This window comes from Larus michahellis, chromosome 3 (assembly GCF_964199755.1).
Source record: "Larus michahellis chromosome 3, bLarMic1.1, whole genome shotgun sequence".
Lineage (NCBI taxonomy): Eukaryota > Metazoa > Chordata > Aves > Charadriiformes > Laridae > Larus > Larus michahellis.
The window spans coordinates 12,567,682-12,595,312 of record NC_133898.1 but is presented as its reverse complement, the minus strand read 5'-3'; the positions used below and the strand labels follow the sequence as shown (position 1 = coordinate 12,595,312).

The window sequence follows — 27,631 nt, the reverse complement described above, 5'->3', positions numbered from 1 at the left end:
CAAATCTGTGAGAGTTAGATGCTGATTTACATAGCCAAGAGTATTTATATCTCTAAACTGAGGTTCAGTTGTTTGTAACCTTTCAACGCCAGGAGTAACATTGGGCTATGGGACAACTGATTACTACTTTACTTCTAAATAAAACAGTGAAGGCATTTGGTTCTCCAGCCTTGAGAACAAATAGCATGGTACAACTTGCATTCATACGCTTGTCTGGTTTTCTTCCTCAAAAGAGGGTGACAGTGTCCAGGACATAGGAAATGTCCGTGCCGTGGTTTTTTTTTCTTACAAACCTTGTCCAGGCATTGTCTGAGAATAAATACCACAGGCCAATACTGCTACTATTTAAAGAGCATAGATGATAGTGGGTCAGTGTTGAGTCCATGTTCTGGCAGTGGTTAATTTGCTAGTATAGACATATCTATTGGCACAGTTGGTGCCGAGGGCTTGACAATTAAATATCCAACTCTAAGTAACAAAAGCCAATCAGGAAATTGCTAACAAATGTATCTGAGAATTTGCAGACCTTCTCTTGAAGGAATGCTGGCGTGACGGTAGATTCATGTCAGGCCACACTACTAGAGGTCCTGGAGGTGCGACAAGCCGAGACGGATACAGGACTATCAGCCACTCCAGAACTCTGTCACTGTAGAAGCTCTTAGGATCGTGCTATGCGTCTCAATATCTTCACATCTGTAGAAGTACGTAAAATAAAGCCCATCAGAATGTAATAATTTCCCTTTCTCATCATCTCTGCTCTCATACAAACTTAATGTAAGTATCTCTGAAAATAATTTCCTTTGAAAGTTGTTTGCATGCAGTACTATTATGCAGACTTCCAGGAAAGATGGCTTTCCTGAAGCATGGCAGCAACTATTGTCATTAATCACTCCCACACTTTGGTGGCTGAACTGTTTTGTCCAAACTGCCCAGACTAGTATAAAACACAAAGAAATAATGGAACATCTTCTCCATTTGTTAATATTTTTATTTTCTATACGTGTCCACAGTCTTTTGCAGTTTCAGTGTAGCTTAAATTCAGTTGTGTATCAGAAGCTAGTGAAACGTTTACCTTGTTCATCAATAGAAGTGTTTCTCCATGTCCTGGTTCTGGCAGGGATAGGGTTGATTTTCCCCGTGCTCTGGCAAGGACGCAGGTATTCCATCCCATGAGAGCCACGCTCAGCCTGCAGCTGGGAGCTGCTGGGGGAGGGGTCAGGAAGGCCCTGCTTGGGGTCGGTGAGCTGTGGTACCATAATCGTGTTTGTACCTTCCTCTGTCAGTGTCAGTGTTGTTGTCTTAGTGTTCCCTTCGCTGTTCTGTTAAACTGCCTTTGTCTCAACCCATGGGTTTTGCCTTTTTCTTCCGATTCTCCCCCCACGGCTGTGGTGGGGGGGGTTAGGGGGTTTGGGGTGGTTTGAGAGAGCGGCCGCGTGGTTCTTGGTTGCCTCTGAGGCTAAACCACAACACTCCTGAAGGAGGCACTTTGTTTTTTTGGGGAATTGTTTCCAAAATACTAAACTGAAACCTAAGTAATAAGCTATTTCCATCTGGCTGGGAGGAACTGTGACTCAAATGTGCGTATTAGCTGTAAAGAGATTAAATGCAATGGTACAAAGGATCCTTTTCCAAGTCTTACCATATAGATATGATGGTGGTTTTAAAATGAGGAATCGCTGGAAAAATGTATGGCAATCTTCAGTTTTTCTTTTTTTGTTTAACACTGTTGAACTGTGTCTGAAGGGGTATTTAGGTTTGTTCCCAATGTGTATAAAATAGCTGAATATATAGATAGCAAATATATAGTAAATAAGGAGGTGATCAGTTACAGCCAGTATGGCTTCTCTAAGGGCAATTCGTGTCTGACAAATTTGATGGCCTTCTATGATGGGGTTACAGTGTTGGTGGGTAAGGGAAGAGTAACTGATATCGTCTGCCTGAACTTGTGCAAAGCATTTGACGCTGTCTTGCACGATACCCTTATCTCTGAATTGGAGAGACATGGATTTGATGGATGGGACCACTCAGTGAAAAGGAATTGGCTGGATTGTCACACTCAGGGAGTTGCAGTCGACAGCTTAATGTCCTAGTGGAGACCAGTGACAAGCGACGTTCCTCCGGGGTCAGTATTGGGACTGGCACCGTTTTTGTCTTTGTCAACAATATGGACAGTGAGACTGAGCGCACCCCCAGCAAGTTTGCCGGTGACACCAAGCTGTGTGGTGCAGTCGACACACTGAAGGGAAGGGATGCCATCCAGAGGAACCTGGACAGGCTGGAGAGGTGGGCCCATGTGAACCTCATGAAGTTCAACCAGGCCAAGTGCAAGGTCCTGCACCTGGGTTGGGGCAATCCCAGGCACAAATACAGGTTGGGCAGGGAATGGCTTGAGAGCAGCCCTGAGGAGAAGGACTTGGGGGTGTTGGTGGATGAGAAGCTCAACATGAGCCAGCAATGCGCGCTTGCAGCCCAGAAAGCCAACCGCATCCTGGGCTGCATCACAAGAAGTATGGCCAGCAGGTCCAGGGAGGTGATTCTGCCCCTCTGCTGCGCTCTGGTGAGACCCCACCTGCAATACTGTGTCCAGTCCTGGAGCCCCCAACATAAGAAGGACATGGACATGTTGGAACAGGTCCAGCGGAGGGCCGTGAAGATGATCAGAGGGCTGAGGACAGGCTGAGAGAGTTGGGGTTGTTCAGCCTGGAGAAGAGAAGGTTTTGGGGAGACCTCATAGCACCTTCCCAGTACCTAAAGGGGGCCCTACAGGAGAGACAGGGAGGGACTCTTTATTAGGGAGTGGAGTGATAGGACGAGTGGTAACAATTTTAAACTGAAAGAGGGTCGATTTAGATTAGATATCAGGAAGAAATTTTTTACTGTGAGGGTGGTGAGACACTGGAACAGGTTGCCCAGAGAAGCTGTGGATGCCCCATCCCTGGAGGTGTTCAAGACCAGGCTGGATGGGGCTTTGAGCAGCCTGGTCTAGTGGGAGGTGTCCCCGCCCATGGCAGGGGGGTTGGAACTAGATAATCTTTAAAGTCCCTTCGAATTTAAACCATTCTGTGATTTATTCTGTTGTGTTCAAGAAACCAACAAGGGGTGACATCCTGTTGGACCTTGTATTTACAAACAAGTACTGGTCAGGGATGTTAAGGTTGGGAGCAGACTTGGCTGCAGCAACCGTGAGGTGGTGGAATTCAGGATCCTGAGAGATGGCAGCAAGTCAATTAAACAAGATCACAGACCCTAATTTCAGGAGAGCAGAATTTGCCCTTTTCAGGGATCTTCTTGGCAGAATGACCTGTATTAGCATTTGATACGTATTGCTACCACTAGTCTGTTACATGCTTTTCATTTCGTTAATCTCAGTTTCTAATCTTTCTTAAATGTGGAGCACCGACTTGCTTTAATGTTGATAGGCCATCACATATAGTTTAAAAAAATTTTTTTTTAAAAAAAAAAGGTCCATAAGCCATATTTTCAGCTAAGATAACATGAATAGTATTAAATTCAAATGCAGTCATTTCAGTCATTTTCCAATTAAATAAAAAAGATATGATTATCTAATGCCATGTGAAAATAAAACAGTTTGTTTTGTTTTTTTTAAGGTGTGTTGCAGGCAGGTTATGAAGCTTGCTTCCAAAGTAAAAGTACAAACATTTCTAAATTTTCTAAATTTTCTAAATTTATGACTTTGTTATAAGATCATAAAAGCCAAAATATATAATTTTACTATTTTAATATTTAAATCATGACTATGGAATAACACTTTCAATTTTTTTTAATTCTGAGATGATTAAAGATCTTTTTTTACTTATTCCAGCTGCCTTTATAATACAACAATAAAAGCAAATTTATGCAAAATGCATTGCACAAATTAACATATATTAAAATTCTAGTTGTTTCTCAACTAGTCGGGTATTTTTGCAAGAGAGAGAAGAAGAATGTGGATAATGTGTCATGCATCAGTTGGATGTATTAATCTTTTGCTTTCAAAAATGCAAGTGTAATCAGAAAATATTAACGGCTGTATTGTTGTCTGAGCTGCAATTCTATTCGTACTGCAGACTATGGTGTTCCTGGAGATATTTTAAAACAGCTAGCTTAGGTAACGCTAGCATGGAACTCAAAAAGGGCAAAATTATCCTTACTTTAATATTCCTTCTGTGGCAAATCTGGGAATTCCTCCAGTGCTCTCTTAGTTAAAATATGTCTGTTTCCCGTTTTATCCATTTGCCTGTACTGAGAGCACAAAACAAGATAGGAATACCCAAATGAGCTCTAAAGCTGTTTTGCAACACAGATTTTTAAAAGCTATACCCTGAGTATGCTGTATATATGGTATGTTCCATAGACCCTGTAGATGCTGTGATTTGAATTAGGCGTTTTTGTTGTATTCAGATCTTAAGTTACATTTTAATGTGTGCTTAAAACATTGTGATTGTGTAAATAATTATTGGGAAACCAGCATTTGATTTATTTCACTTCTAGTGGTTGTATTTGCTGTCATACACTTCTGTTCTGAAACTAATGAAGAATTAAATCTGTATATAGTTCTTCTAGCGTTGCAGCCAAAACTTGGAACATATTAAGTAAGACAACTTTGTTGTGTGGCTTTCTCCATTATGGAATTTCACATTTATGAATGTAGCGGGAAATAATATGTTTGGCTTGCTTATTGAGAAGACGCACTGGGCACCCTCATGCTGCTGTTTGACTTGTTCTGGTAAAGTATGACCTAAGAATTTACAGAACGTTAACTGCAATTAAGGTAGACAACTTGAGCCTCTGAACCTTATCATTTCTGTTGCATTGAGCAATACTAATTTACGATGCCTCCCTTTGTAGGAGAGAGACATTTGGGAGAAGTAGATTCTGCTGTCGCAGGCAGCAGAGGAGCGGGTGAATCTTGCTGGCAGAGACACAGGGTGTCTGACGCACCTGCATCTTGTGTTTTATACAGCACCCTGTATACATACCATGGGCTTTCTTAGATATAGACTCTCTACTGGCTTGAATGTGCATACTCTTTATGTTGTATATACATTATTTTGCACATATATATAGCCTTAATATGCTTTCAAACAATTACACAAAGATTCAAGGAAGTCTGTGTATTCTTCCTAAATATCATAAAAATACTAGGTTGGTATTAACTCCTGGTTCTTGGAATTATTCTCTCAAGAATTAAGATTTTATATCATAGAAGTCTAAGAGGTATTTTGATTTTTTGGTCCTGATGAACTACAGTTTCTCATCTGAAAGCACTGCTCATACCCACATTAGCCTGAAAAAATACATTTTTAGAGCTTATAGAGTCTTCTGTGAGATTCGAAAAGGCAAAAGCAAGGAAAGATTGTACTTTGGCTTGTGTAATTAGTACTAACGTTTACATTTGAAGCTGCTTCTTTGTTTTACTTGGTTAGACAGTGCATCGATGGAATAATATAATCGACTTTCTAATGGACTTTGTAACTCCTCAGGCAGTCTGCTTTGCTTTTGTATGGAGCACTGCACTAGGGTGAGCTTGATGTACTGAGGAACCAATAAAGCCATTTACTTTTTTTTCTCCTTGATTTCTAATTTCATGTTTTTCTTTTTTTGTTTTTTTAAGGAAAGCATAAAAATTACATACATAACATGGCATAAGTGACAGAGGAAATATTCAATATCACAGGGAAATAGCAAGGGTTAAAAAGAAATTAAAAGTGGAAAAAATAAAACACTTTTTGAGTGACTATACAAAATTTATTTGAATATTAAGCATCATAGAATTATTCTAACACATAAAAATGATCAATGAACCAGGAAAGATATAAAAAAAATAAAATAAACCTTTTTCTGATTGTGATTTCTATACACAGTTAAGTTCTAAAACTGACCAAAGTTAATTTCTCTCTTTCACCAGATATAGGTGAGAGAAACTTGTTTAATTCACATAGTTTTGGGGTTTTATGCGTGTATGGTAAAGGGTAATATTTTCATACTCTTTTATTGATTTCTGTATAGATAAACTCAACAATATTTGTATGTGTTGAGCCAAGGAGCATTTTTAAGGTCTTTTAATGCATTTATCTAGTTCGTACAGTATTGTTAGTAGTTTTAATAGGAAAGGTAGGTGTCTCATGTTAGACAGTATCCTAAAATATAACTGTTAGAAAACTTGGCAGAATTTTACTCTTAAATAAATTTGGGAAAATGACAGTTTATTGAAATACTTTGAGTTAATGATTTTCAAATTGACAAAGGCCACAGGTTATGTAGCCTAGATGTAGTCACCTACAGTTTGTGAAGAAATATCTTTAGATTTCCTTTCCCAGATATATTTGGTATCTACCCTTGTTTGTAGTGGATATAGTTATACGTACTGCCTTCAAGAAAAAAGGGTGCTTCCTTTATTATCGTGATGAAGAGGGAGGTGCTAAGCTAACCATACTTTGGCTATCTTTTACATAGGCTTTTACAGCCCTTTAACCTTCACGGTGCCTCTGTGTGAATAACAGCTAGAAGGAGGTGAGACCAATCTTTTGCTAGTAAGCTTCCATCTAGTTTGTAGCAGTAATGTGGAGCTGGAGATGAGTTCACTTCCAGTTTCTGAGAAGAAACGGATCTTGGTAGTCCCATAGATTTCTGTTCCTGCTAGATTCAGGAACTCTAACGTCTTTAGACGTTTTCACTTCCAGTGGCCCTGTTCCCAGTTCCTGCACCCCGTGTAACAGTTGGAGGTGGAGCAATTGTAGCTGAAGTCCTGATGCTTGCATTCAGGATCTTGAGAGGATTCCACTAGCAAATAGGTGTGTCTCAATGCTGATTTTCTCTGACACATGTGTTGGCCATATTTAGGCACGTTTTCACAAGTGGAGCAATATACATAACCGTCCTTCAGCTTGAGCAATGGAGTTTTGGAAATATTTTAAGTAACTACAGGCAGTGTCATAAGCCGTATTTCCATTAAAATTGTGTCCTTTGATTACTTTTGTTTAACAAGGATTTTATTTCAGTAATAGTCTTCGAAATGAGCTTTCTTTTCCTAGACATTGGAAAACTTCCACTTGGCAAACTGAACGCCTTAACTACGTGAGATGTTTAGTGTAATGTCTGTGGTTTAGGCACTAGAGATTCCACTGGGAAAAACACCTTAGAATGAATTCTGTGATATCAAATTTATGTGGACTTGAATTTTGTCTTTTTCGGATCAAAAACCAGCTCTGTCCTGTGAGGATTTTCTGTGGTCTAACACCAGTTAAGCACACATTTTTCTCAGGTGAGCTTTTCACCTCTACTTAATCTGCTGAACTTGGAAAAAATAGAAGTCAGAAGTTGCAAATAGCAATGGACAATTAAAACATCTGCACCTGGACTTGCCAGAGTTGTCAATTTGTAACAAATGTGGATCAGCTGGAAGAGGGAGGGGAAAACAGTTGTGGGTTAGATGCAGAATTCAGTTGTTTAACTGGATTTACAGAAGCTGCTCAGAAGACTTGATAAGCACTTATTTATGCTTTTCCAAACAATAACCTAAACCTTAAAATATTTTCCAGTTTCATTTGATGAAGAAATTGAAAAATAATTCCTCAAATCCTTTAGTATTTTTTACATTTAAATTAAAATATTTTCCTACCTAGTGGTTCAAATTTAGCATGGTTAACTTGTGGTCAAAAGCAACATTCTACTAAGTTTCAAATTAGCAGTAGCTGAAATCAGCTGATGACTGAGAAACCTTTTAGCCTTTTCTCCTTTCTACCGCAGGTGAAGTAGTGGAAAACTCCGATCAGCATTAATTTCTAAGTGAGTTTTTACTGCTTACCTTTCTGGATTTTATGTGCAGAATATTGACATGTTATTGGTGAACCAATTTGTTGGTTTTATCATGATGCTGCATAACTTCATCATGACAAGTATAGCAGAGTACGCTGAAACCAAGGCTTTCTTGGTTTCTAATAATCCTTAATTATTTTCGATTTTGTTTTTAAAAAATAATTATACTTAGCTGCTTTTTGTTAAATAATAGGCTGTAGCTGGGTGACATGCCTTTTGTATATGGCAGCTAGAATAGGCTATGGGAAACTAGATAAATTCGGTTATGTAAGAAGTTTAGCATGTGAGTTCTCTGCTAGATGTCCTGTAAGCAGCATCTTATCATGGTAATTGGAAACCAAGATGTAGAATCTTTCTATAATCTATTGCGTACAAAAGAGACACTGGATACTTATTATCATAGAATCGTAGAATGGTTCAGGTTAGAAGGGACCTTAAAGATCATCTAGTTCCAACCCCCTGCCATGGGCAGGGACACCTCCCACTAGACCAGGCTGCTCAAAGCCCCATCCAGCCTGGTCTTGAACACCTCCAGGTATGGGGCAGCCACAGCTTCTCTGGGCAACCTGTTCCAGTGTCTCACCACCCTCACAGTAAAAAATTTCTTCCTGATATCTAATCTAAATCGACCCTCTTTCAGTTTAAAATTGTTACCACTTGTCCTATCGCTCCACTCCCTGACAAAGAGTCCCTCCCCATCTTTCCTGTAGGCCCCCTTTAGGTACTGGGAGGGTGCTATGAGGTCTCCCCGAAACCTTCTCTTCTCCAGGCTGAACAACCCCAACTCTCTCAGCCCTCTGATCATCTTCACGGCCCTCTGCTGGACCTGTTCCAACATGTCCATGTCCTTCTTATGTTGGGGGCTCCAGGACTGGACACAGTATTCCAGGTGGGGGTTTCACCAGAGTGGAGTAGAGGGGCAGAATCACCTCCCTGGACCTGCTGGCCAGGCCATACTTCTTGTGATGCAGCCCAGGATGCGGTTGGCCTTCTGGGCTGCAAGTGTGCATTGCCGGCTCATGTTGAGCTTTTCCTCAACCAACACCCCCAAGTCCTTCTCCTCGGGGCTGCTCTCAAGCCATTCCCTGCCCAACCTGTATTTGTGCCTGGGATTGCCCCAACCCAGGTGCAGGACCTTGCACTTGGCCTGGTTGAACTTCATGAGGTTCACATGGGCCCACCTCTCCAGCCTGTCCAGGTTCCTCTGGATGGCATCCCTTCCCTCCAGTGTGTCGACCGCACCACACAGCTTGGTGTCATCGGCAAACTTGCTGAGGGTGCGCTCAATCCCACTGTCCGTGTCTCCGACAAAGATGTTAAACAGCACTGTCCCAGTACTGACCCCTGAGGAACGCACTTGTCACTTGTCTCCACTTGGACATTGAGCCATTGACCCCAACCCTTTGAGTGCGGCCGTCTAGCCAGTTCCTTATCCACCAAGTGGTCCATCTGTCAAATCCATGCCTTTCCAATTTAGAGACCAATTTAAAGATAATCTTCAGGTTGTGACAGAGAATACAAAGCAAACTAAAAACTGTCATATTTATTTTTGTAAGTGCACATCTGAAAAAATAAAATTATTTCATGGATTATTGTATAGAAACTTGTGGGGTTTTTAATTGCTAGAAAAAGGGAAAATGGATTTATAATATGTACTTATTAAAAGTGATTGTTGAATTTTTAGGAATAGTGTTTGTATTTGTATTCTACACAGCTGGTGAAACAGAATTTCAGAAGCCTGGCAAGAGTCCTCATAAAACTGATATTCGTGACCTTGCCAGTGGTGCACTGTAACTAGAAACTTAGAGTATAGACCTGTTTTAATGTTAAATATGGTTTCCGTGTACTCTGCAATGTTTTCTGCTCCAATATAATCTTTGTAGTTACTCACTTCAGCACGCCAAACAGGGAGCAGGATTTCTATACGGTCCTACAAGAGTTGCTTTCGTGTTTCTGCTATTTTTCAAGCTCTAAAGTACAGGGAAAGATGGTTTCGCTGAGAACCAAAGCAAACATGAGCTTTCCACTGACTGCTACAAAACGCCATTAACAACTCTGTCTTCTTTGCAGTTCTTAGAGAGCAAGGTGTCTCGGTTTAGGCGAAGTAGAAGTACAACTTGTAATTACAACAGAGCATAGCTGATCTCATGCACTTAACTACACCGACTTAGAAGTTTGATGAAATTTTATTGCTGCCTAGTAGAAGTTCTAAAACTGGACTATACCCATATATGTAGCCAATGCTTCACTATGTTACGTGTCTTCTACTACAGCATGGCCAACAAAGATTAACTGTTTTTTGCAGCAGTTGGCTAATGTAGATACTTCCAGTTCCTATGCACTGTGCAAGATTCTGCCCATCGCTATGCCTAGAAGTCTGCTGGCTTCTGTAGGTATAAGTGGCCACAGAATATGGGCTGTTGTCATTCAGAAAGTACAAAAGTAAACTTAAATCTAATCCCTTCTTCACCGCAGGAAAATTCTTTTATCTCCCTCAGGATGATCCCATGATCATCTGATGTACAATACCATGTTTTTGAAAAGTAACAGGATTGCTGGTCTTGGCTTTGCATTTCTGTGACATAATGAGAAATGTCAGCTGGCAGCGTTCAAAGGAGCAAAAAGCATTCTTAGTAGCACTGAAAACTCCCCATCGTCTAGGGCATCTAAAAATTAATGTTTTTCTCTAGCCCCATTTAGTATTGCCACATTTATCATTTCTGTAGACATCTGTAGACTTTCTGAGTAAAAAGAGTCATCGTCGGCTTCTGACTGATCAAGGGCAGCTTGGCATGCGTTCATTTGATACGTTATTGAATCAAGCTCATGCTGTTCCCTACCTCTTTCCATTAAAGTGCTTAAACTCAAAATGTTGTGTGACAGGATTATCATGAGAAGAACTCCTGAGTAGGACACAGCTGTAACACCACGCATTTCATTGCACTTGAAGTAAGAACTGTTTCCCTAATCAGTTGAAAGCGAACCTATGCAAACAGTATTATTATCCCAGTGTGAATGTTTTAACAAGAAGTTTTGTCAGATCATACAACTTGTCCTGCATGTGAATATACCCAGGGATTTTCAACAGGATGAGATCAAATCTCTTAAACTAAAAATTAAAGCGGGAGTGATCCAGAAAAGTTATGACAGTGGCTGGGGTTTTTTAACTTGTTCTCTACAGTATTTCACATTTCTCTTTGACTGTTCTTCTCTGGGCTTTTTGGTTATTTTTATCATGTCTTCTACGCTTTATGCATTTTGTAGCTCTCTCTTGAGTCCTCTTTTTCTTTGCTATATATATTGTCTGGCCCATTTCCCGGATTTTCCTCCCATTTCGTCTCTCCTTTTTCTCAAGTGTTTCTGCAAATGTTTTGACTTGGGTTGTGTTTTGAGTTATCTGCGTAGTTATAGCTATATTCACTGATGACTGTTAGCTATACAAAAGGTAGAGCAGATCCAGGAAATCCTAAAGCAGTTAATTACTGGATCAGCCTTGGGAAAGAATACCTTCAGCAGTGCTATCAAGCATAGGACCCATCTGCAGCAACACTAGTACAACTTGATCGACATCTTCATGCTGTAGGCAATTAATTAGTGCACAGATATTTGCTGTTCGTTGTGACCAGAAGTTTTAGAACCGTTGGCCTTAATCTTTGCCTGAATTATGATCACGTCTCTGCTTTGGGAGAAAAGGCACAGCTACATCCAGTCCATTTTTAGCTGCTTCAGCCCTAGAGCGTGATGAAATCAGAAAAATAAACAGTTTGATTACTAGCAGCACTGCACGGTTGGTGTCATCTGTTTTGACTGTACTTTGAATCTGGTATTTCAACGGAGTCAGATGGAAATAGGGTGAACACAGGAAATAAAGGAGACTACAGCATGTGACAGTGGGCATGATTTCTTAACTTACAGATTTTTATCTGATGCATAAATTGTATTTTCAACCACACTATTCTTTATACCAGATGAACATGAAAGTTTTGCTAATTTCTGTTGAGCAATGCTAAATTTACAGCAGTGTATAATCAGTTTTCCATGTATTGAAAAATCATTGAGTTAACCTGATATTATTTATGTTACTGTTTTTATCTCAACATCATAGACCAAGTACCTTCTTGACCGTGTGTTTTACTTCAAAACATTTTACACTGTCCATTTAACTATCATAAATATAGAATAGAATAGGTTATGAGGCAAATATAATGCTGAACTAAATATAGCTTTTCCTGACCCTTTGTTTTTAATCTCCAATTCTACGTTTTTCTTTACAACTGATTGATTCAGCTCCATCTTACTGATTTTGTCAAATCACAATGCTTAAATCAAGCAGTGCCAGCTGTATCTGTTCTGGGTATTTATTTACAGGTCTTTTAGGCAAAATCTTTACAGTCTCATTACCTCTCATTTTTTTAGTGGTTGCTATGATTTTCAGACTTGCATACCTATAATTTTCAAGCAGGGCAAAGAATGAAGCGACGCAGCAAGAGGTTATCCAGAAATCCTTCAGGTATCTGTAAGGCCTGTTCCCTCTCTTTTCTAATTTATACCTTTGGTAGCTTGCCGCTCTGTTTCAAAAAAAAAAAAAAAAAGAAGTAAGTTTTATTTCAGACCAGAAAAAATACTATAGCTGTTTTGTCTAAACCTCAGACATCAACACAACTTTATTGAGCTCATGTTTGATTAACAGCATCTCTGTACTTCTCTTGGCATGGGTCAAGGCCCTCTCTTTCCAATATATCTTTAGGTCTTTCTTGGAAAAAAATCATCATATCATGCTACATATGAAAAGTCCTGAAAATTTCATAGTTGTGTCATTTTGGGGGTTACTTTCAGATGTTCCAGCACACTGCAACCGTCATCGTGAATGCAAATATAATTAGACTCAGGTGGAAACTCTGCGTACACGTGAAAGCTGAAGGGGAAAATTGGTATATGGTAGTTTAATTTCAGAATTACACAGTAGGGTCTGTTCAGTGTAGTGAAGCTAATGACAAATGCTGCATATTTTTCCTTGATCACTTGTTGCTCAAAAAACATGATGAGGACATCAACAGTTGTTTATAGTCATCTTTCAATGTCATTCAATGGGCTTTGGATAAAATCTCCTAGGACTTCTTTTCACTGGCAGAAGCTCAGAGTTGCAAAATATCCATGAGATAGATATGAAATAAATATGCATGAGAAAAATACATCGTTAGAGAGCTGTGTGACATTTGTATTTCTGCAGCCATGTGTGGTAAGGAACCACGGTGCTGTAGGACTGTGCTGCAGTGCCTTTATTTTTTTTTTTTTATTAAATCTGCCAAATTTTTCTCTGTACAAATAGATACGAGCGTAAATCAGAGCTGGCTTTAATTAGAGTGCAGAACATTTTTGCTCAAAACATTATGTTTCAAGAGGGTTTTTTCCTCTTACTTCTTTCCCTTCTGTTATTGGGGAAATTTTAATCACTTGATCAAATGCAATTCAGTCTTTACATCTGGCCTTGCTCCGTGAAACCTCTGTAGCTCTGTGGTGCAACCATAAATTCCATGTTTTGCTATGTTATTTACACAGCCTTGTGGGCCTGATCTATCAAGACTTGTAATAAGCGCTGAGCAGCCGAACAAGCTTTATTGAAATGTGGTGGAATAACTCCATAGGTTTGAATAACAAACACTGGCACAGGGAGTAGGTCAGCAGTAATTTCTCAAGGACGAAGAGAAGTAATTTGAGAGTGGCAGGTATGGTTATAACTTAGCATGCTTCTGCCACCATTCTACCCTGACATGAGTTCTGGAAAATCGTCAGAAATAAAATCCTTGTCAAAATGCCCCTCACGTTCCCAGGACACTTTAAGTATAGTTTAGCGTAACAACGGCTATTAATGTGTGTGCTTCAAAGACCTTTATTAAGCACAGCTGAGCTGCACATCCACTTCATAAATGATTAAACTTAGACTCAGTTTGCGGCCAGGACCAGTTATGAGTGCCAAGCCAAACACAGTGATTTTCAGTCACGGTCTGCAATGACTTCATTCAGAACTGTAGGTGTTTGCTTCCTCTGACAACCAGGTGGTAGCTGTCTGAGACAGGCCACCAAATTCAGAAATTGCTGCTGAGAAAGTTAGCCTGCAATGACTTGTTCTAGGTAGGAAGCTAGTGCAGAATGATGAATACATGCTAGAACCTCTAACTGCATCGCTCTTCTTCCTAGACATGGAATATGGAAGGGGAAAGCAAGCGGTAGAATAGTTAGTTAGAACTTAGACATAAAAAATGCCTTATTGTCAAAAGGTCTATATACCAGTACTGTTCTGTACTATGAATAAGCAAGATATTACCATATAAAAAGCAAGCCAGTAAATTAAAATTTTGTCGTTGCCCTTACCCAGTGGTGTTTCCATCACCATTTATACTCTTATTTTTTCAGGGCAAATACGCTCTGTACTCGAGTTGTTTGCAACGAGTGGGTGGCAATATTTTGTGTATTTAAAAGTATTATTACAGCTAGATGTTCACGTATAAAAAGTAATTCAGTTGTCTGCATGTGTGCATTAATTGTATTATACATGTGTATGTATGTGCACACACAGAGGGTCTGCAAGCGTCGGAGCTGTTGGCTTGATTCTCCCCGTGAGACTTGTTTCGTATGCCTGCAGTGCATTCCTATAGCCTCCGCCACCCGCACTGTGGTACATGCCAAACAACATTGGTCATCCCGGTGAGTGATCTGCCTGCCAGTTCTTCCCTGCTTGTGGGCGTCACAAGCGTGCACTGGCAGAGCAAAAGGTTGGGAGCTGTGTATCCCAACCTCCTTCAGTTGAGTGAGGCAATCTCTTTGATTGGAGATGGTAATCTCCTTCGTTATCAAGAGATTGACTTTCCTCAAGTGATAGTTGTGGTGTTTGTGTTTCAGAAGTTATCTGGGAGGAGATTATACACAGAATTAGCCTGTCATATTCCTGGAGTATTGCTCCTAAAATTCCTCTCCATTTTTACAGCATGATCTAGTGGGTTTTGTGCATGTTGTTTTGGTCTTTCCTTTTTCCCCTTCCTTTTTCCTAGCTCCACTTTCCTTCCTGTTTTTCCCTTCCTCCTGCAGGTCCCTGTATTTGCTTCCGCTTAACTGCTGGTCTTTTTTTCCATTGCTCCTTTTAATTAGGCTTGGTTATGTTTTGTGTTATATTCAGAAATAGGATCAGGCTGCATCTCGCCTTGTTTTTCTAATCATATTTTTCTGGTCTATATAGTGAGTTATAGTTTTCACTTTTGACCCCACAACTGAGGATAGGAACTCCTTTCGTTCTGTGAAATGAAGAATTCCTGAAAGAGCGTTTGCATTTTTCACTGACATGTGAGGACAGTTCTGTCCTCAGCACTGTGTGAGTAGTAAAATGTAGCTGAAAAAAGATCCCTGGTCTTCAGACATGCCTGCTGGCCTGTAGGGATCTTGAAAGTGTGCCTTCTTTCCGGACTAACTAACAGTGCAGAGCAGAAGGAGGCAATCGGGAAGAAAATACCTACTGGCACGTAATGGCATGTTTCAGGGCAGGCTTGGAGCTTCTTGGAAATATTTTTTTTCTTCAGAGATATTTTTTGCTACGGAGAAGAAGGCTTAAGAAAAAAAAAGTAGCTGTGTTATTTATCAGTGCCTTAAGTACTTGGCAACAAGTTTGACCTAAATTCTGAGGAAAGACCTGCTGTGCTCTCTGTGCTGTTAAACTGTAGGGTTTGTCACAGATTTTGAGCAAGAAAGCATAAATTCTTTCATTTATTTCTGAAAAGAATTAAACATATACAGAAAGTATCTGCATTGCTATGGAATTTGATTTTAAATGTACCTCATGTTTCTCCCCAAGCCTTCATAATCCTCGTATAGCATTGTGTTACATACAACTGCATAATTCTGTAAAGGTTTGTCTAAAAATGGAAGTTATTCCAAATTTAAAGCAGGATGGATTTGAAGTAGGGAATATTTTATCAGTGTCTAACTGTCTAGAGTTATTTTAGGGTAGCATCAAATTTGAATGCTGCTTTAAGGTGCAGAATGCCCCTAGCACTGATAATGAATTGTTTTGTCAAGAGATGGATGACAAGTCCATCTAACACAGTGATTTTCAATCACAGTCTGCATTGACTTCATTCAGAACTGTAGATGTTTACTTCCTCTTTCAAAAATCAGTTCTTGTTTGTCAGGTGGGATGTTCTGGAAACTAGTTTTAGTTTGTATGAAGAATGTATTTGCTTGATTCATGTTAATCAAAGAATATTTAAGAGGATGGTTATAAAAACATTCAATTTAACATGGCATTCATAAATAGAAAACATACCTTGAACAATTATATGCTCAAAACTATAAAAGCAAATGTTTAGCCTTTGGCTGCTGCAGTGAAAGTGTTTTGACTACCTGATAAATAGGATAGTGTAGTGATATATTCAAAAGACCCAGAATAGTGAGTGTTAATCTCCTATCTCTTATCTAATTCACCAATTTCAAGATCTCAACAAACCTATCAATTCTGTGTGTTATGTATTAAAGATAACAGGAGTTGCTTTCTTTTTGCAGGATCAAGGAGCAATTATCTAATGCAAGTGAACCACTGTGAGCCAAAATGCATTTTTACTTTGATTCCTTTAGGCTTTCTTGATGTATTTCTGTATTTGGAATAATAGAAAAGTCCAGTTTTGGCCCTCCAGAGATCATCGAGTCCAACTTTCTTTTGAGAGCATGGCCTTAGATTAGGTTATCCAGGGTCCTGTCAAGCCAAGTAAGTCTTGAATCATTTCCAGCGAGGGCAATTCTACCACTTCTCTAGGCAACTTATCCCAATCTTTAATTCTTCTTATGGTGAAGAATGTTTTTCTTGTATCCAGACAGAATTTCCCATGAAGCAGCTTGTATCTCTTGGCTTTTGTCCCCTCCCTGCACATCCTTGTGAAAAGAGTACTTCCACCTTCTCTATAACTGCTTTTGATGTTCGGGATGTGTCATTAAACCCACCCTGAGCCGTCTCTTCTCTCCTTGAAACTTCTCTTCCTCAACCTTCATCAATTTCCTCACCCCTTTCTGTTCTTCCCAGTCATCCATTCTTTCTACCACCTGTAATTCTCTAGTTCCTTGACTGCGTCCTTTGCAAAGAAAAAAGTGTTTTATCCACAGTTTGGGGACAATTTAAATCCATAAATTACAATGTAATACTCAATTAAACAATTTAACATTCAATTCAATTACTTGAAGTAGTTTGCATTCCATATCTAAACTTTTCTACTTAGTTCCATCTTGGTTTTAAACTTGAGTTCTGTATTATGTGTATATAAGTGTATGGAACCTAGTACAGAAAACCAAAAAAATACAATATAGACAAGAAACAAATACTTTCAGTCCCTTAAAATTCTGATGTAGTTCTACAAGAAAAAAGAAAATCTTGGAGTGGGATATTATTGCAACAGAAATTGCAGAGGTAGTAAGAGTTTACCATCTGGCAAGGCCCCCAGACCAGATGGATCCACTAATGACTTTTATAAAGCATTTCATCAGACCCTGCGGGAACACATGACTGGCATCTTTAATTATCCTAAATGAACAGGGTTCCAGCCTTGGATGCTAGATTCAGAATTGTTGATCTTGGGAGGGAGGCAAAGGGAAATGTTCCCTGAAATCTGTTCTTCCTAATAGACCTTTTTATTAATAAGGTGTAATGTTAAGGCACTTTCATTAACGATATTTTTTTTTTTGCAAACACATCAGAGTGCTTTTGGAATTCACAGCTTTATTCATACACAAAAGCATTCAGCTGCTCACAAGAGCAGACTGACAGGAATCCCCTTGCTTGCTTTGCCTTCCCTGGAAGGAAGTGAATGTGCACTTCCAAAGCAGTTGATCTCTGCCTCTTACCCTACACGTGTACCTGCTCCTGTTACTGTTCCCACAGAGAGAAGGTCGAGGCATATGGGGAAGTGACTGCCACTACCAGCAAGCAGTACCAGCAGCAATTGCTGCTGCTTTTATCCTTTCCGTTTCCACCCCAACTCTTTAGCAAGGGAGCGTCCAGTTCCTTTTCCCCCAAGCCTGGAAAGCAGGGAGAAATTTTCTTGTGAAATTTCTTCTGCCCAGATGCTTAGATCTTGTGGGAACTACACCCTGGTCAGCATTGCACGTGCCACAGCTGCCCTTGCTTCCCTGATCATCCCTCCTCATGGAAGAACCCCGTTCTCACTGATCATTGATGGTAAAGCCTTTGCTAGTATAATTTGCGCATCGTGCTGACGAGAAAAGCATGGGAATTACCTGAATTGCATTTAAGAGAAATGTTCATCAATTTAAGAGATAAATCTTGATTTTGTTTTCACAGTTTATTTATTTTTGTTATTAGGTACTGGAACTGTTACGTAGTCTCAATCCTGAGAGTAGGTGTGCAAATGGATGTCCACTGGTAAGAGCGTGCAAACTCTGGTGGATGAGCAGAGCAAGGGAGCACAAGCTTAGGGACGTAAAGTCATGTGGCAGAAAGTGCGGGAGTGAAGAAATTCATGACTTGCTTAGAGGTGTTAAATCTTCAGTGATCCAACCATTCGCTTTAGTCGAACATCTCTGACATACCCTAATGAATCTCAGACAGCTCTCTGCGGACCTGTTGCCTGGGACTTGCAGAAAATTGCCTGATTGCATAATAAAGACACTTGTATTTCTAGATGTTCTTCCTGTTGGAAGGAATAGGAAGTAGTTCCCTAATGTAATTTTTCTATACCATAAATTGCTGTTGTTTGAATGCCTAATCTATTCTAATCATATTTTTATATTGCACTGATTATCACAGTATTTCAGTATTTCACAGTGGTGCAAACGGTAATGTGGTATCTTTGTAAGTGCTTTAGATACAGATTAGGGTGTTTGCTTAGAAAGGTTGAAGAAATGCACCTAATTGTTCAAAACACAAGCAATGAAGTTTACGCTCATTTTAAAAGGCAGGGAAAGGACACAGAACCCGTGCCACCAGGAAATCTTACAATCTGAAGACAGGGAGTGACCCTTCATGGTTTAACTCCGGCTGTCAGCTAGGACCACACAGCCACTCGCACTTACTGGCCACAGTTGCAACGGGGGAGAGAATCAGAAGAGTAAAAGTGAGGAAAGAAACCCCTGGGTTGAGTTAAAGACAGTTTAATAGGTAGAGCAAAAGCTGCACACGCAGGCAGAGCAAAACAAGGAGTTAATTCACTGCTTCCAGTCAGCAGGCAGGTGTTCGGTCGTCTCCAGGAAAGCAGGGCTCCATCACACATAATGGTTATTTTGGAAGACAAATGCCATAACTCTGAACTTCCCTGCCCTTCTGTACTTCTTCCTTCCCAGCCTTCTGTACTGAGCATGACATCGTATGGCATGGACGTCCCTTTAGTCAGGGTCAGCTGTTCAAGATGTGTCGCCTCCCACCTTTTTTGTGCGCACCCACTCCACTTGCCAGCGGGGTGATGTGAGGAGCGGAAAAGGCCTCGAGTAGTTAGCAACAGCCAAAAACATTAGTGCGCTATCAACAGTATTTCTCATCCCAGATCCAAAACGTAGCGCTACACCAGCTGCTAGCAAGAAAGTTAACTCCATCCCAACCAAAACCATGACAGATTCATACTGCATATATATTTTACAGTTGCGCATACAATTCTTATATTTTAATTCACAACAAACATATAGATCATATATACAGTTATCCATTGCTAAGATTTGTTCTTGAAATTGGACTCCATTTCCTTACTCTGTAACCCACTGTTCTCTCTGCCCAAAATAGACACATAGTTATCTAACAGCCAGACTGAACGTAGGCAGCTATAGTGCATTGTAAAGGCTGTTAACGGGGGTTGAATGTCCTTAGCGGGTCTCAAAAATCAGACTACTTATTTAGGTGCCAAAAAATTATATTAGTTCCTAATTTTAGTTCCTTCACTCGTTGGCTTCATGCGTCAAAAAGGATAAAACAAATAACCGATACATTCAGTACAGACATATTTAGGTTGTAGGAAATGTGTTCTTGTTCTTAACCTTATATCCAGAAGTACAAAATGTAAAATACACAATGTAAATAGGAAGTTCTACTATGTGAAAACCGAACGGTACAAAACAGTGGTAGATGTAATCAAGCTGCAGTTCTGTTCTAGCAGTGAGATAGATTTAGCCCAATTACATCCTTTCCATCTGGTTTTTATCATTGAAGAAATAGCATTCTAACTTAATTATAGGTATCACAGCTTAAGTATGGTGGAGTCATCCCTTATTCCCCTTCTAGGATTAATATTGAGGTGAACTAGGTGACACACAGTATCATGTAGAATCCAAGTCTATGAAGGAAAGGAGGAAGAAGCAGGAGCAGATAAAACAGTTTTACTGAGCATTGTGCTAAAATTGTTCTTTTTGTGTCAATTGTTCTTTAAAGTGAAAAAAAATGAATACGTCAGTTTTTGAAACTTCCTTAAGTTTTTTGATGAATTCTTCTTAAAAATTAGTATTACCTACTCCTGGGATAGAAGAAACATTGAGCTGCCCTAAGCCATCTCTTGAATGTCAGTTTATTAATAGGATATTTTTCCTTATTCCGTCTGTAGCTTATGTGCTCAGTCATTGTTCAAATTTGTTTCCTGGATAACAGTGTAAAACTGTCTTTGTAGTCATATTACTTTAGGGAGGGTTTTTTATTATTAACATCCCCAAGCTAGGTTTTAAAACTAGGTCCTCTGGGTTTTGTCAAAGAGAATACCTCAAGGGTTGAACGATAGCTTGACAATAGCTCAGATTGATGGCAAAGAGCAGCTTCTAGTACTGTGTCACTACTGATAGCCTGCATTCCTCTTGTTAATGTGGGATGAAGTTTGCTAAATGGCAGCCTTTTGTCTTTTGTGTTACAACGAAAATCTGTTATGTGCAATCAGGAATGTTTTTCTTTTATTTTAATGATGCTACTGTTTGGGTCCAGAAAACGTTTGACATCTAAGAGAAGTGCTCCCAAAACGACAAAATGAAAGTACATGTTAATGTTCACACTTGGGCAGGGGTGAGAGAGAAGGATGCTGTGGAGATCTTCCTCTCTGAAGGACTGTGAACAGAAATATAGCTTGATTCTGCTAACAGAGCCTGCATTAGAATGCAGGTTGTGATAACATACCTCTGTACAAATACTAGCGGGTAAAAAAGTTGAGTGGTCTATGTTTAATAAATATATAAGAAAGACTTGGCCAAAGCAAGTCTTCTGAACACCGCTGGAGTTAATCACTGAAAACCAGGAAAGAGTTTTCGGAACGTTGGCACCTTTCTTGGAATTAAGTAGTAGAAATACTGCTTGATGCGTCAGTTTTTGTGCAAAGTACTATTTCTAATTGGCTGTTAGAGAAAATGAGGTAAATTAATACAGTAAATTTTACCTCTCCTTAGGCAGCAGTAACTAAAAGTAGATCTTAAAATACATATATCATTGTTCTGCAAATATAGGAGAAACAATTGATTTCTCTGTTCTGAGGCTGCCATCTTTAAACACGTAAAGATGAGAGGATTCAGCTTATCAATCAAAAGTATTCAAAAATTCTCTGGTTATGTTTTCCTTGAATTTTCCAGTTAAAATATGATAAATTGTATTCTGCATTATCCATGTGAGTCTCGGTTAAATGTTATTTTAAGACAGCAGCAAATAATGGGATAGACTGAGTTTTGAAAACACTTGATATAACCCTTCCAATAAAGCAAAAGGAGCTGAAGTTTCTGAGAACTAAAAAAAAAAAACATAAAGTGAATTTTAGTAGTATTTTACATTTTTAGTAGTATTTTAACTATAGTAGTAGTATATTTAACATTTTTAGTAGTATTTTACTGATTCAAAAAGTGTATTGTAACTTAAACTGTGTTCTATTTCAGCCTTGCAGTTCACCCGGATAAAACTTTAGTAGCTACAGGGCAGGTTGGGAAGGACCCTTACATCTGCATCTGGGATTCCTACCGTGTACAGACTGTGTCTGTTCTTAAGGATGCACATACACATGGAGTTGCCTGCTTAGCTTTTGATTCAGATGGCCAGGTTTGTATGTCTTCTTTCTCTGTGTTTTGAATTTAGTTTGATTTCTGATTCTGGAAGATATACATGTTAAAGTATTTTACATCTTTAGATATACGGCTGTAGTACTGAAACTCTTATTGCAATTAAATTTTGAATGCAAGGACTGCAAATACAGGTCTTTCAAAGAAGATGGTTTTGAGACGAAAATCACAGCCTAGCATTCAAGTTAAGCAGAGGCGTTGCGTGTTGGACAAATATCCGTAGAAGAAATGGCCTTCTGTGGCTCAGATGTAATAGCTTCACCGCATACTTGTCACCTGCTGTTCAAAGAGATCAGTTCCTGGCAGAGTCCTCACAATCCTGCAGCTTTTTTGTCAGAGGAACTTCAGTAACGTCACTGTTAGGAGAGTCTTATTGGCTGCAGTGCACAGTCAATTTAATTGAATAATGGGGTTAGGACACAGTGTGTGGCTTTGTGCAATGTTATTAGATTATATGATTATATGATATCTTGAGACAAAATTTAAATTATAAGTAAATGTGGGCTATTCACAGCTAAACTCATTGATTTATTTTTTTTTCCCCTGGAGGTGAACTGTTAAAAACATTCGGTTGTGAATGAAGTAGGATGAAAATAGATCTATGATTTGCGTAAACCTGATAAATATTTCACATTCATAATTTTATAAATATCTATCTGTGCAATTTTATCATTATTGATGTCCACGTGAGTTTTCTGGTTAAAATATATGTATGACTGTCGTCATACTTTATAGTTGGTTGCTAAAATATTTTTAGGAATGCTTAGATAAGCCGATACCTGGCTTCTTGCACAGATCCGAGTTGGTTTTTGTATTTGCTTCTGTACCTCAGACTTGCATACTAATAGGGCAGAACTGCCTTTAGATAATTTTCTTAAAATCACGTACTAGATGGCTAGCTGTCTGTTGAGAAGTGCTTTATCATCATATGCCTAGCTACTCTGCCACTGTCCACACAGTGCTTTTATTACTCTTTTTATTACTCAGCACTGGCCATACAATGCATAAGATGTATTCTCACATGAAGCAAAAGTAGTTTTTATTGTGCATTATCTTGTGTATATTCAGTTTAAAGGTTAGTCTGAAATGAAGAACACTAACTAAAAAGCATTGAGTAACTTGAATTACTAAACAGCACTATGGATTATATTTCCTCCTTAAAATTTGGAACTAGCTTTCTATTTTAAGCCTAGTTTTCAACCATCTTCCTCCAGTCTTCTTAAAGTAAAGCCATTTTCTCTGAAATCTCCTGTGCCAATTCTAATTGAAGAAAAAAGTGTTCATGGGAATTGTGGAATAAAAAAATCACTTGAGAAAACCCTCAAGTCAACAGAACAAAACTTCTAATGCTATAAAATTTTTTAAGATATTGTTAATTCAGAAATACCTCTTCTTAATTTTTTTCTTATTTTTAACCTCGTAAGACTGGTGGATAAACATTTAAAAAAATCTATTTAAGCACCTGATGGGAATAAAGACTCACCAAAGAGCCCGGTCAGTATGAGTTAAAGGTGGAGGCTTCTCTGAAAATCCTGCTGGGTGTCTTCCTGTAATTAAAAACTGAATTTCCTGCTGTGATGACCTTGCAGAACAGTAACGTTCTTTTTCTGGAGGTGCTGGAGAAGCTGCAGTTTATTCTGGAAATAAAAATGCGCACAGAACGCTGTTATGTCTGGAGAAGGACCAATGCTGGAAGACATAAATATGGATAATGTATCTTGGCTTTTTGCTGCTCTTTCTGCCTTTGCAGAAGAAGCTGCTGTGGTGAGCCAAAACTAAAGGGCGTGTTAGAAAGACTTTGAGTATTTGGAATTCAGAGCTTCTAGCAGTTCCAGGTTATTTAGTCAGCACACCCAAGGGAGCTGGCATCTTGTGATGGGACAAAACAGACTTCACATACATTGCTTGCAGCTTTCCTTCTAGTGCATACCTTTCATTCTTTTATATTGAATGTCTATTAATATCCAAAAAAGATTTGTATTTTAGCCCCAAAACACCAATAAATTCAGAGTCGCATAAGGTATAGACGCAATAAGCAATGTATTATTTTCTCTGCTACCTCTGTCAGCTGTCCACTTTCTAAATAAAAGTAGACTGGGGAAAAGCCCAGATAATTCTGCTTCTCTACCTGAGCTGGATCCCCATAAAATCGGCTTGGCTTCCTCCCGCTCTGCTGTGCACAGCTGCTGGTTCCAAGCATAGCCGCTGTGTTGAGAGCTGCACAGCTCCAGTACGTGGATTTACTGCGCTCCCAAAATATTGACGCCGTGTATCTATATTTTAGCCAAGTTAATTAGCTCTTCTTGGACCAGAAACTCTGGGGTGTCTGTCTCAGGCATTCAAATGAACTAGTTGTGAAACATTACGTCCTGCTGGACTTCAGCTGACACTGCATGGAGACAGCTCCGTTGTCTCTGCAGTGCTTCCCTCTCATACTTTACCACAAACTCGGTAATGGAGAATAAACAGGATTTGTTATCTTTCATAATATACGGAGAAGATCATTATGCAACTTAAATCAGAGGATAGCTTATATGCTTTCTTTATTTTATGTACCTTCAATATAGCTTTCAATTTGGAGACAAATATATTTTGAGTAAATTTCCTATTTTGTACATTATCCGTAATTAATACTGTATTTTAAAAGTACTTATGGGAGCCGAGTATCTTGCAGAACTGTTGCTATTTAAAAATACATATTTTAGTTTGGGCTTTTTCTGTATGACCAGGAGATGACATTTGATGGGAGGGAAGCTGCACTTTGTTCAAATGTTTAATGAAGAGCTGTCACTTTGCCTATAATTAAAAATGTCTTTTCTTGAATAAGGAATTAACTGCAGTTTCTCCTTAAAAGTACTAACATCTACCCTCCATAGAATTACCTACCAAGCTGATGTCTTTTATACTGAAGTGAAGTATTTCAACAATACCCTACAGTTCAATTTCTGTTCTGAGTTATTTTAGATGAACCCTTTTTGTGTGCTTTCTAAAAAATTATTATTATTTTTTTTTAATGGAGTGGGGAGGGCACTGCCATAATACATACATACATTTCTAAATTTGGCATTCGGTAGCAGTAGGCTTCTTTAGCCAGATCTTCTAAATCTGTGTAGATTTAAAAATAGTTTAATTATGTGCATAAACTCCTTGACAGATATTTTCTTCTGGTAGTTCTGTGCATTCTCTGAACAGAATTCCATCAAATTCTCTTCCAGAAGGAGGAGGACTAAAAGTGTTAGTGTTTCAACTAAAAAGGAAATTCAGCATTTGTCACTTTACTTTTCTGCCAGCAGGAGACCTTCCTCAGTAGACCTATGTCAAAAGAAAATATAAAATATTTCTTAATTTTCCCTAGTACTTTCACTGTCCATCTACCCCACTAATGGTAATTTCCTGGCTGGTAGTTACAGTTCAGGTCTGATGCTGTTTACATCATGAATCTAAAAGATACCATAAGTACTGCCATGGTTTCCATGGTGAAGAGAAGACTATAAAAGAGGTGAGAAAAAGTTGGAAATCAGTGAAGGGTCCATGAAAAATATCTTGTGTTTTGACCAGTACATTCAAATCCCTGGGTAGGTGTAGTTTGCTCAAGGACAAATAAAACTTATTTTTGCTACAATAATAGTCCTTTCTCAAAATAAATATTTTTATGATGGTAACTGGCAGGAGCATGTTTGTTCTTTCCCATATTTGATTTTCTTTTTCCTTCATTACCATATATCTAATAATCAAGCATGTTGTCCTAGGTTAAATGCAGATATTCAGTGCACATCTGAGATTGAACCCCAAATCTTTTCTATCACATCTAGCAACAGAACCCCAAATTTTGAACCTACCTTTATCTGCCATTTCAAAGACTCATATATGGAGAGTTTTCAAACAGATTTTCACGTAATATATCATAATCAAGTCTTCTGACTACTTGGTGTCTTGCAAGTTCCTGCAGTAGGTTCTTTCACAGTTTGATTAACAAGACCCCAGGTATTTTTATTTAATTGAAAGACAATAGAAAAGTAGCCTGGGCTCAGAGGCACTTGTAGTATAAGTCTGTAAATAGTTTTTTGGTGGTTTTAGATGGGTTGTTTTGGGTTTTTTTGGGGTGGTGGTGGTGATTCATCAATACCATATCGCTTAGTACATTTCTTGGTAGGATATTGGTTGAGCTATGCGTTATTCACTAGATAGAGCATTATTCACTTGAGAGAAACTCTGACGGCATTCACATCAAGTTGGACATAATTAGCAAAATCACTGGAAGGGAAAAAACCTACAACCTCCACAAGAACCACTGATCTTCTGGATATGTTGCAGATGTGTGTGATCCACCTTCTCTCCCCGCTTCCCTAATTATTCAAATAGTCATTGTCAATACCAGGGTGCAAAGAAACTGAGATTCAGGCCTACCTGAACTTTTTGCTATCAATAAATTCAAGATGGACAGGAAGATTTTTCCCTTCCATTTTACATTGTTCTTTTTCTTTCTTGCATTATTGAGATTTAAATGTATTAAAATTATTAGTTGTTGTAATTGGTTATTTGATATACTAAGCTATGTAAAAGGCAATTATTAAAAATATATCCAATTCTGATTCTAAAGCTCAACAAAATGAACATAATGAACAAAATTTTATTTGGAAATAGAGCTTTTATTTCCCATTTGCTTTTATTATCAGGCTAATAGATCAAAATGATCGAATGGTGTGCACCTGAAACAAGCACCTCAAATCTTTCATGATAAGAATTGTTCTTGAGACATTGGTCACCTGAAATTAATAACCTGACTTTTTGGAAAAGATGAGACGTTTCAGTGTTTTCTCCAGTGAGTAAATGATATGTGAATATCTTGATGGTACCTTTAGTAACGTAATTCAAACACAAGTCACATATGGGAAAATCCATTTGTACACACAATAATCTGAACTACAGTAAACTGATTTTTGAGTTTATTTTCTGTTAACTGGATTACTATTGTTTTTCCTTAGCGTTTAGCTTCAGTGGGACTGGATGCCAAAAATACAGTGTGTATTTGGGACTGGAAGAGAGGAAAACTACTGGCAACAGCTACAGGACATTCAGACAGGGTAATCATATGAAGGGTTTACTGAATTTTGTCTGGGAGTTACAAAAGTCTATTAAAAATAATTTTTGTTTATGCTAGGTTAATTCAAAGATAATTTTGTTCATTCTGCCTGGCTTTTAAAACACTGAACAAGGTATTTATTTCTTATCTTTGTGCCAGACATAGCATAAAGCACTGTGTTAATAAATGAGGCACATGATGGATTCTTGAGCTGACTGTCTAGGAAGCCTAGGGAGAAAATACTTTCTAATTACGCACTGATTGGGGTGATTTATAGCTCTTTATATAAGATGTGAAAAGCCAGCCCAGTGGACAAAGATAATGTTCTGTCTGAACATGTCGAAAAGACAATTTATTCTGAAGGAAAGTTTAATAATCTCCCTTTCATTTTTGCTTAAGACAGTTACCTGTAGGAGAAATATACTTAGAATAAATATCCCTTTTATATCTATATAAAAGAAAAAGTCTGAGTTTAGAATATTATTCGGGATAGGAAATGTTCAAGCAGATTTAGCATAAGCAAAATATCTCCCCAAGATATATAAGCACAAGGATGCATACATTAAAATAAATTATGGACACATTCTGACAACTTTTCTCTTATCCATAGTATGATATTATAACATGTTAGAATGTTATAATTTTGAGGTATTATAATGTTTTACTACACAT

The 27,631-nt window shown here is 38.6% G+C and overlaps 1 protein-coding gene across 4 annotated transcripts in view; it reads left to right on the top strand.

Moving 5' to 3' along the window:
• EML6 (EMAP like 6) overlaps nucleotides 1-27,631 on the top strand; it is a 136,682-nt gene that overhangs the window by 21,622 nt on the left and 87,429 nt on the right. For all 4 annotated transcript variants that reach the window (XR_012585935.1, XM_074578610.1, XM_074578609.1 and 1 more), the window contains exons 3-4: nucleotides 21,697-21,856; nucleotides 26,862-26,960. Coding sequence is in view for 3 of the 4 variants with exons in the window: in XM_074578610.1 (XP_074434711.1) it covers nucleotides 21,697-21,856; nucleotides 26,862-26,960 (259 nt within the window). In the remaining variant the exon portion in view is untranslated. The remainder of the gene's footprint in view (nucleotides 1-21,696; nucleotides 21,857-26,861; nucleotides 26,961-27,631) is intronic.